General features: G+C 49.9%; 1 protein-coding gene across 2 annotated transcripts; it reads left to right on the top strand.

The window, feature by feature from the left end:
• The first annotated feature begins 1,145 nt into the window (after positions 1–1,145).
• On the top strand, positions 1,146–6,446 carry LOC116861815 (T-cell-interacting, activating receptor on myeloid cells protein 1-like). Of its 2 annotated transcripts, none has more exons than XM_032848666.1 (5): positions 1,146–1,247; positions 2,946–2,981; positions 3,112–3,402; positions 3,676–3,972; positions 5,257–6,446. In XM_032848666.1, the coding sequence occupies exons 1-5, from the start codon at positions 1,172–1,174 to the stop codon at positions 5,388–5,390; spliced, it is 834 nt and encodes a 277-aa protein (XP_032704557.1). In that variant the 5' UTR covers positions 1,146–1,171; the 3' UTR covers positions 5,391–6,446. The 2 variants fall into 2 exon arrangements, with proteins under 2 accessions (XP_032704557.1, XP_032704556.1); XM_032848665.1 differs by having other exon boundaries at positions 5,248–6,446.
• Positions 6,447–10,785: the final 4,339 nt, after the last annotated feature.

The following is a 10,785-nucleotide window of genomic DNA, read 5'->3' as shown; positions in this document are numbered from 1 at the left end:
CGATCCCAGGACCCTGGGATCATGACCTGAGCCAAAGGCAGAGGCTTTAACCCACTGAACCACCCAGGCGCCCCTAGAGTTTGGGTTTTTAAAAAAGATTTTATTTATTTATTTATTTGTCAGAGAGTGAGCAAAAGCAGGGGGAGCAGCAGGCAGAGGGAGAAGCAGACTCCCCACTGAGCAAGGACCCCCCCCCCCATCACAGGACTTGACCCTGGGACCCTGGGATCATGATGTGAGCTGAAGGCACACACTTATTGACTGAGCTACCCAGGTGTCCCAGTTCTTTATAGATTTTGAATACTATGCCTTTATCAGATATATCATTTGAAAATATCTTCTCCCATTCTGTAGATTGCCTTTTAGTTTGGTTGCTTATTTCCTTCACTGTGCAGAAGCTTTTAATCTTGATGAGGTTCCAATAGTTCATTTTTGCTTTTGTTTTCTTTGCCTCCGGTGACATGTCTAATAAGAAGTTGCTGTGGCTAAGGTCAAAGAGGTTGCTGCCTGTGTTCTCCTCTAGAATTTTGATAGTTTATTATCTTACATTTAGGTCTTTCATCCATTTTGGGTCTATTTTTGTGTGTGGTGTAAGAAAGTGGTCCAGTTGCAGTCTTCTGCATGTTGCCCTCCAGTTTTCCCAACACCATTTGTTGAAGAAACTGTCTTTTTTCCATTGGACATTCTTTCCTGCTTTCTTGAAGATTAGTTGACCATGGAGTTGAGGGTCCATTTCTGGCTCTCTATTCTGTTCCATTGATGTATGTGCCTGTTTTTGTGCCAGTGCCATACTGTCTTGATGATCACAGCTTTGCAATACAGCTTGAAGTGTTGTCTCCAGTTTCATTTTTCTTCTTCAGAATTGCTTTAGCTATTCAGGGTCCCATAGACCGGGAATCTCCAGCAGTGTCTGCACCAACCTGTTTCCATCTCCTCAGTGGAATCATTTCGACCCAGGTGTCCAGCGCCCCTGGCTGGGTTAGAATTTGAGCCCTGAATTCACTGTGTTCATATAAAGAGTTTGCATAAATTATGACCCTTGGAGCATTTTTATTCCTTCTTGTTTCCTGGGTGTGGTTGGAACAAAACCTGTAGGTCACATGAGAGGAAGGAAGGGAAGGGTTGGCCAAAGATGCCACCACACCACATCCAGCTTCCCTCCCTGAAGTGGATGAGACCGGAGAGGGGCCCCCAGAGCAGCCTGCAGGGCAGTATGATCCCTGAATTCCTCTGCCTCCTCTGTTTTGGTAAGTCTCTTGGGCCCGTCTACTGGGATTAGAGGTGAAGGTGGGTGGAGAGATATGGGACCACTCGAAATGGGAAGAGCAACAGTAAGGTCTGCTTGTCTCCACTGATTGCTTTGGGTGTGTCAGAAACCCAGGGGGAGTCTTGAGACACATCTTATCAGTCAGATGTTCGCCGGTAGGTAAATACATCTCACGCCATAACCTGTCCTCTGCCTCTGTCATCCCTACTTACTTAAAATGTTATTGACTCAATATCTTAATTTTATTTCATTTTATTTATTTTTTCAATGTCTTTGAACAAGCACATTCATCTGAAGATGGGAATTTAATGCCAATAGCTTAAATTTAAAAAAATAAAATTCAAATGAAAAGCCAGGGTCACTTAACAAAAAATAGGTTGGTGTAAACATATATGCAAATTAAAGGAGGAAGGAGTTAGGACAGTCTAGCCATGGGCTGTTGGCCATCACATTTCTGAGCCCATGCCCAGCTACTCTCCTGTCACAAAGGGCAGTTGGCCAGAGACAGATGTGTGAGAAGGCTGATCTCTAGCCTAAGGAATTCTTTGTTGTGATCAAAGGAGTAGAAGTGACTGGAAAGGGTTTCAGCTTTCTGATGCCTTGATCAATGCTATAAAATACTGTGTCATTGCATCCCGTGAAACCATCTGTAGGGCCCCGTGGTTTGTAACCCACCCCGAGAGAAATACCACTCTGACCCTTGCAAACAGTCCTACGTGATGGGAGTCAGACCCATGTTGATAAACGAGGACCCTGAGACTGACAGTTCAGGGTTCCTGCTCAGGGCTGTGCAGTGAATGAGCAGAAACCTCAAAGTTCAAACCCAGGCCTGTCTGGATCCAAAGTTACTACTGTTTTCACTTGGTCATAATGGGATATTAAGAATGAGGCATGGTGGGTCTTCAGAATGGGAAAGTCCCCGGGGTGAGTCAGCAAATGTCAGCTGGGAAAAGTATAAGGAGATGAAAGATGAGTGCTTCAAAATGTTCAGGGGCACAGTAGAGCTGGCGGCATCTCCGGAGGTCGATTGGCTGGGGGCTAAGAAAACCTGCTTCCCACATATAGGGACAGCATTGTCTTAGCTTGATTGGGTCCCAGCGATGTGATTGATTTTCACAATAATCGCTGACCCCTAGATTCTAGGATAATCCATGGGGCTTTAGTTGCCTTCAGGCTGGTCTATCTGGTGAAATGAAGAAAGGACGGTATTATAAGTTTGAATCTTTCTACCAGCCTGGAAAAATCTGAGTCCTGCTTAAATTGGGACATCTCTTCAATTGTCCAATGTGCTTTCTTGATTCTTACTGTGTTCCAGGATTGTTTAGACACGGGGAATGCTAAGGAGAACAGAATAGAGTAGCTCCCTCCAGGTATTGACGGGACAGTAAAGCCTTGTGTCTCTCAGGGCATGAGTACATAAACTCTCTTAAGAATTCAGGAGTTTGTGGGCATCTGTGGAACCAGGACAGGTCCTGGGGCCGTGGGAGGAGCGAGCTACACAGGAGACCTTCTGGGAGAAGTGAGGAAGAAGCCGGGAGCAGAGCTCCAGCTTCTTGTGAGCTCCAGCCACAGTCCAGTGTGGGGGGAAATGAGAAGCCCCAGAGGCCTGACCTCCAGGGAGGCCCCGGGGGACAGGCTCCGGGCGGGTGGTCGAGTCTCATGGACGGTTCTCTTGCAGGGCTGTGTGCTGGCCAAGGAAGCAGGGGGACTGACGGTGAGTTCCTTCAGACAGACCCTCCTTCGCCTTCACTCCAAGCTCCCTGTATCACTTCTCTTTCCTTCAAGGGGTTTCCCAGGAGCAGTCAAGGGCACCAAACCCCATCCTGATCTCTGCTTCCTTCCAGAGTCCCTTCCCAAGCCCTCCCTCAGGGCCTGGCCCAGCTCGGTGATGCCTCGCTGGAGTAATGTGACACTGCAATGCCAGACTTCTACCAAGAATGTCAACTTTGTTCTCAGAAAGGGAAAAGTTCCTTTGGAGTCTGTGCAATCATGGATTTCCACAGATGGGCCGGCTGAATTTCACCTCACTGACCTAAAAACCAAAAGCGCTGGAGAGTACACCTGTGACTACTACAGACGGGGGCCCCCCCACACACGTTCACAGCCTAGTGACGTCCTCCTACTACTGGTGACAGGTGAGGAGGGTGCCTCGAAGGGACACAGGGTCTTGCAGGGACAGGTGTGGGGAGGACCGAGGGAGGGAGGGGGCAAGGGGAGACGGAGAGACACAGAATAGAAAGAGCCAGGGCTTGAAGGGGAAATTGCCTTCCTGCTGTCAGAGTGGAAAGAGCGTTAGACCAGGGATCAGTCATTTCCCCCACTTGGCAGGAACCCCTGCCAGGAAAACAAGGATGGGTGGGGGATGCAGGGCTTCTCCCCATGACCTTGGAACTCTCCTTCTCTTTCAGGAGATTTACCTAAACCTTCCCTGCAAGCCCACCAAAGGGGTGAGGTGACCACAGGAGACACCGTGACCCTGCAGTGCCAGAGGCCAGACAATATTTTTGTGCCTGTAATGTTCGCTCTACTGAAGGCGGGAACGGCAGGGCCCATACGGGTCCAGAGTCCAGTAGGGAAGGAGACAGACTTTTCCCTCCGGACTGTGACAGTCAATGATGCCGGGAACTACAGCTGTGTGTACTTTCTGATGAAGGCTCCTTTCTTGACCTCACAGCCTAGCAGTCATCTTGAGATCCGGGTGACAGGTGAGGCGACAGGTGCATGACTCTTAGGACTTTTAAAAATTTAACTTATTTCTTAATTAGGTTGTTTTATTTGGGCTATTTTACTGGCTTTCTCCAGTTTTGTTGACCTATAACTGATTTATAACACTGTTAGTTTAAGGTGTGCATCCTTTTTTTCTTTTTTCTTTCTTTTTTTTAACCGGAGAGCATTTCTTCTGTTACTTTCGGATTCCTGTTTCTCCTTCATCTTCCTGATCATCTCCTTTTTAAATCTTTCCTTTCCTACTTTCTAGTCTTTGGCCTTTGTTTCTTGGCCTTCTTGGAGACTTTCTCAGCTTGTTCTTCCAAACGACCCATTCCGCCCCCACCAGAGCCCCTTCTGCCACCCCGGGCGTCCCCGAGAGCTGTGGTTCCTCCTGCTGACGGCAACTTCATGGCATTACCTTTCTCAGTCTTGGAACACGCTGCTCCCCTGCCGCCTGCTGTCGTGACACAGCTGCGGTATCTTCTAAACTTGCTGCTTCGTGGGAGGCTGCGCCCGCGTCCTCGGCCTTGTGCATGTTTGCGTGTGCACTGTGGTCAGCGAACCTTCTGTAGTTAGGACGCAAGCTGAGGGCGGGCAGTGCCGAGAGGTGCAGAGGGCATCCTGGGCCTGGCGGTGTCCTCACGGGCCTCTCCCCACGGACTCTGTCTCCGGGGAGCGTTGCTGCTGATGGGTTCAGACGCGAACTCTGCGCTCCTGGCGTGTGTGAGCTGGAGGAGTCAGATGCCGGTTCCCTCTGGGAACCAGGGCCAATGGCGAGCCCAAGCTCTTCCTGGGGGAAGCTGAAATGAAACGCACGGTGGTCCCGACGCCCAGCTACTAAGCTGGAATTTTCTTGGGCTCACTGGCTGCACAGAATAAGTCTTTGCTATGAGGAGGGGAGCAGACGCAGCCCCTGAACGACTTCCGTTCTCTGTGCAGCAACGGTGGGTTTTGGGGTTGCTGCTAAGCCTGGTTCCTACTACGAGGAGGGAGAAGGGGAAAGGGCAGTGCAGGAGGGTGGAAAGGAGATGGCGAGCAAGGACAGGAAGGGGGAGCGGTAAGGCAGAGGGACTGGGAAGGAGACCAGGGAAGGGCCACTACAGCTCTCCGGGAAACCCCATGTTGTGTTGAGTGACGACAGCCTCAGGGCAGGTAGAGCTGAGCACTGACCAGGAAGCACCAGCGGGTGCAGGACAGTCACACCGGGCAGGTCCGCGTGGGAAGGAGGGATGCTCCTTTCCAGCTGCTGCTCATCCTCTCCTCTCTCCCAGCTCCCCCAGGGGCAGCGTCCCGGGATTACACCTCGGGCAACCTCATCCGACTGGGTCTGGCTGCCGTGATTGTGGTGATTATGGGGGCTCTCGTGGCGGAAGCCTGGTGCGGCCAGAAGGAGTCTCCACGTGGATCCACATAAAACAGCTGAGCGCGTCTCTTCTTTGGGCTGGTGTCGCGACACGGGCTCTCTCAGCACCAGACTCCACCATGGGACTTCTTGTGGTTCTCAACATAGACACAGACGGCATTTTGGGTGGGATAGTTCTTCATCACAGGGGACTGTCCTGTTTGTTGTGGGAACACTTAGCACCACTTCTCATTCCCATTAAAGAGCAGTTGAAGCCCCAGCCATTGTGGAAGAAGATAGCAAGCAAGTTCTATCGTGCTTTTCCCAACACCCCTAGATGTGGAGGACGGGAGTGGGGTGGTGTTCCCCTGGTGGACAGCCTGTATTTGGGGACCAGGAGAAATATTTCTTGTCTTCCTCCCTCTCCTGATCTCAGGTCTGTCCTTCTATGCATAGGCTCCACAGCTGTCTGGGGAGTGAGGCATCCTTCGTCAAGTTAACAGCCTGTGTGAGATCTTTGGGGGAGGTTTGGGAAGCTTGCAGATGAAATGTGACCTCACTTATTTCCTGACATTATGGAAGACCCAAAGTGGCCCCTGAGAGTGTCATCTAGGATCGAGTGGCCAGGAACTGTCCCCCATATTGAAGGCTTCTTGGTGCTCAGGACAACAGAGATTAAGACAGAATCACTTGGTTATAAAGTTGTTCATGTATCAAAATCAAAATTAATAAATTATATGGCACCAGCTCACTTTTCCTGGAACCAGGATATGGAAAATGTGGACTTTAACCAAAAAAACTCCATCCACACTAGTTAACTGTGATACAGCATTCCACGGTGTTTTAGTAAAAGTAAAAGCATCATGACTTCTTGGTGTTCCATTATCAGAGAAACTTGAGAATAAATATCTTTTACTTAAGTGTGATCTTGGTTTCGGAAATCAGAAGATAAAAACAAGTGACCTTGAAAAGGATTTCCTGAACCGTGGGTTTATGTCTAAGCCATTGTAAGACATCAAAACTGCTCTCATAAATCATCCCTTGCTCCCAGGACCAAGCCCCAAAGCACACACGCTCCTTTAGGTCAAGAAAGATTGGGGTTCACTTCCCTTGAGACTTCTGGTATATGAAAACAATAAATGCCAAAACAGTTACAAAAATGGAAGCATCTTTTGAAGGCTTATATCTAGCACGCACACAACTCAATCCTATTTTGCTACTTACAAGTTAATGATCGATTTGTATACGTGTATCGAGTCTTAGAGCAACTCAAGGTCCAGAAATTGGAAACTAGCAATGAGATGTTCTCTTTCATTTAAGCCTGAAGATGCATCTCCCTGTCTGTACTAATAGTCTCCCTTGGAGGGAAACTCAAAACTGATATTCTTTCTTTTTCCTTTCTTACCGTTTTAAAGGATTTTTATTTATTTGTTAGAGAGAGAGAGAGCACAAGCAGAGCAGGGACAGAGGGAGAATCAGACTCTCTGCTGAGCAAGGAGCCCAATGTGGGACTCGATCCCGGGACCCTAGGATCATGACCTGAGCTGAAGGCAGACGCTTAACTGACTGAGCCATGCAGGTGTCCCTCGGAGGGCCTTTCTGAAAGAGAGAGCCAAAGACATTGGTGACCACATCCCCACCTAAGCCTTGCTCAGCATTGTCTGTCATGAACCTCTCATTACAGCCAGACCACGCTCCTTTCTACTCCTTGCCACCCTCCCTTCATCAAGAACATTCCGCATTTTTTTTAAAAGATTTTATTTATTTGAGAGAGATCAGAGGGGGAGGGACAAAGCGACTCCCCTGCTGAGCAGGGAGCCTGACACTGCGCTCCATCCCAAGACCCTGGGATCATGACCTGGGCCAAAGGCAGAGGCTTAACCAACTGCCCAATCATCCAACATTTCAAAGCCTGATTGGAACCCCATGACCTCCGGGAAGTTTTTTTTTTTTTTTTTTACCTCGTCTCTGGCCCTTGCGTGATTTCCAACAGCTCTTGGAATTTGTCATTTTTGTTCCTGACCTTCTTCCTTGCAAGTTCATCTTCCTGCTTAAACGAAAGTGCCCACGAGCTCACCGACCCTCCCGCAAGTCCAGCTAAGGAGTTCAGCATACAGCAGGCACTCGGTCAGTAATACAGACCCGGCCCTGACGCAAGGGAAGCACCGCGCTCTCCCACACTGTAAAACGGAGCGGTCCCCAGCCCTACTGTCTGCCTGAAGGGCGGTCGGCCTCGTCGGCCGCGTCCTGGGGACTACAAGTCCCAGCGGCCCGTGCGGGCCCAACCCTGTTCCCGAGGTGGGGGTAGGGAGGGACGCAGATTTGTCCCTCCGAGCGGGGCTCCCGCCGGAGGACGTGCTGGGGACTCTCACACGGCAGAGTCTGTGGCAGTTCGGCATCCCCGCGGATGCACAGGGCACCGTTGCTCAGTCCGGGCACCGGTCGCGGGACCGGGAAAGGGCACTTGCGCCCCGCGCGCTCCCAACCTGCGCCCCGGGCCGCAGAGGGTGGGGCTCGGCCCTCCGCCCCTCCGCCCCTCCGCCGGCCGTTCCAGCGGGCGCCGCGTGCGCCCCGGCGTCCTGCGCGTCTGCGCTGGCGGCGGCCTGAGAGCGCGCTCCGGGGCGGCGGGAGCCCGGCCTGTCGCGTCCCGCGTCGGGGAGCGGCGTCCCGGGCAGGTGAGTAGCGGCCGCGAGCGCCCCGGCCTGGCCAGGTGCGCGGGCCTTCCCGGGAGGACGCCGCTCAGCCGGCCCTGGGGAGCGCTCCCCGCGCCCTGGGGTGCGCCCCGTAGAGCCGCCTGCGCTGCACCCCCGCCTCCGCCTCGCCGAGGAAAGCGGGGCGGGGGGGGCGTTCCTGAGGTTCAGGTGCTTTGGGTGTGGCGTCTCACAGGGCGCCCTGCACACGCAAGGGGGTCTTTTCTCCCCAGCGCTTTCCCGTAGTGTAACCAGTTTAATACCTTCCAGTCTTCAGGGAGGGCGCGCCGGACATTTCGCATTCCTGCGTGAGTTTCGTGTGTAACATTGTGTTGGGTTACGGGGCGCACCTGTTGTTTTGCTACAACACGACTGCGGCAGCGACGTGGTCCCGCCGTGTGATCACAGTGTAATATTATCGTCTGTATTCACGATGCCGTGCCTTGGGTCTCCGCGGTTTCTTTACTGCTCGTTACAGTTTTGTGCCCTGAAAAACGTTATCTAATCCCTCCATGCCCTGCTCATCACCCTTTACTCTGTCGTTTTACGGGTTTGACTTCTTCAGATCCCACGTGTGAACGATAGCACACAGCCCCTGTCTTTCCGTCCGACTTACCCGGCTTAGCACTCAGGGTGCGCTCAGGGTCCGGCCACGTTGTTGTGAGTGGCGGGATATTTACCTGTAAATTACGTTGTGTATATGTATTACCATTTTTTTTTTTTTTTAGGATTTTATTTTCAAGTAATCCCCAGCCTGGGACTGGAACCCATAACCCCGCGATCAGGAGTCGCACGCCGCAGGGACTGAGGCAGCCAGGCACCCCGGGACTGTATCTTTTTACCCATTCATCAGCTGGTGGGCATCGCGGTTGTTTCTGTATCTTGGCTCTCGTGAATAATGCTTCGATAAGCGAGGGTGTGCAGAGGTCTCCTTGAAATCCTGTTTTTGTTTCAGTTGGGTATATTCCCAGACGTGGAATTATTCGTTCATTTCATAGTTCTATTTTATATTTTGTTGAACATGCTCTCTATTGTTTTCCATAGTGGTTGGGCCAATTCTCATGCCCACTACAGGGAACAAGGGTTTGGGTTTGAGTTTGGGTTTTTGTTTTTTTCACCACATCCTTGCCAGCATTGTTATCTCTTGTCTTTTGGATGCTAGTCAGTTCTGACAGGATGAGGTGACATGTCGTTGGGGTTTGCATTGGCATTTCCCTGATGATGAGTGATGTTGAGCAGGTTTTCTTGTGTCTGTTGGCCATCTGGATGTCTTCTTTGGAAAAATGTCTGCTTACTTTTGGCCGTATTTTAATTGGATTGTTGTTGTTGCTGTTGTTGTTGTTGTTACTAAGTTGTCTGAGTTCTTTATGTATTTTGGGTATTAACCCCTTATCTGGTATCCCTGTTTCTGCCCATCTTTGTAAGTTGGTGGTTTTCCATTGTGATTTGCTGAGTCTGTGCATTTTTCCATGTTTCATGTCTTTGCTCTAGATTTTTGCTTTATGGTTACTGTGAGGTTTACATGAAACATCTCCTTGATAACACAGTTCCCTTTCTGCTGATAGCAGTTTATCTGCATTTGCCTGTTCAAAGTCTCATCCTTTTCCTCCTCCTCTTGTACATTTTTGATACCACAAATGATTTCTTTTTATGCCGTGATTTCATTACTATGACTTTTAAAAAAGATTTTATTTATTTATTTGACAGAGAGAGAGATCACAAGTAGGCAGAGCAGCAGGCAGACAGAGAGGGGGAAGCAGGCTTCTCGCTGGGTGGAGAGCCCAACATAGGGCTCCATTCCAGGACCCTGAGATCATGACCTGAGCCAAAGACAGAGGCTTAACCCACTGAGCCACCCAGGTGCCCCCGAATTGGTGATTTTTAATGCTCTTTTTTCTTTAACCTTCATGCTGTATTTAAGTGTTTAATATACTATTTTAAAAATGTTACACTTTTCTAATACTATCACCTTAATCAGAATTTTGTGTATTTTTGTCTGTTTCAGTTTGAAGAACTGCCTTCAACATTTCTTGAAAGGCAGGTGTAGTGGGGGCGAGCTCCCTGAACTTTTGTTTGTCTGAGAAAGTCTTTACTCTCCTTCGTATCTGAAGAGTTTACTTGGCTGGCGATTTTTGTCTTTCAGTATTTGGAATATGTCGTTCCACTGTCTCCTGACCTGTAGAATTTCTGTGAGAAATCTGCTTATAGCCTCAGGGAGGTTCCTTTACAGGTTACTGCCTTTTGCCCCTGGCTGCCTTTACCCTTCTTTCTTTATCACAGTCTTTTGACAGCATCATTGTAATGTGTCTTGGAGAAGGTCTTTTCTCTTGAGATAATAAGGTGGTCTGTTAGCTTTGCGGATTTACTTATTTATGTCAGAGAGAGAGCCTGAGCACAAGCAGGGGGGAGCTGCAGGCAGAGGGGGAAGCAGGCTCTGTGCCGAGCAAGGAGCCGGATTCGGGACTCCATCCCAGGACCCTGGGATCATGATCTGAGCCAAAGGCTGATGCTTAACCCCAGGTGTCCCTGCTTCGTGGACTTTTATTTCTACTTCCTTCACCAGGTTTGGGGAATTCTTAGCTTTTGTTCCTTTAAATACAGTCTCCTCTCGCCCTCTCTTCTCCTTCTGGTATACTCTTTAATCTTGGTGCTGTTTCCTGTAATGGAGTCTGTCGGTTCTTGTAGGGGTTTTGTGTTGTTTTGTTTTTAAGATTTTATTTTTTGGGGGGACGCCTGGGTGTCTTAGTTGGTTAAACATTGGCCTTCAGCTCAGGTCA

This window comes from Lontra canadensis, unplaced genomic scaffold (genome assembly GCF_010015895.1).
Source record: "Lontra canadensis isolate GAN:19392208 unplaced genomic scaffold, GSC_riverotter_1.0 scaffold206, whole genome shotgun sequence".
Lineage (NCBI taxonomy): Eukaryota > Metazoa > Chordata > Mammalia > Carnivora > Mustelidae > Lontra > Lontra canadensis.
This window is presented reverse-complemented; position numbering and strand designations above follow the sequence as displayed.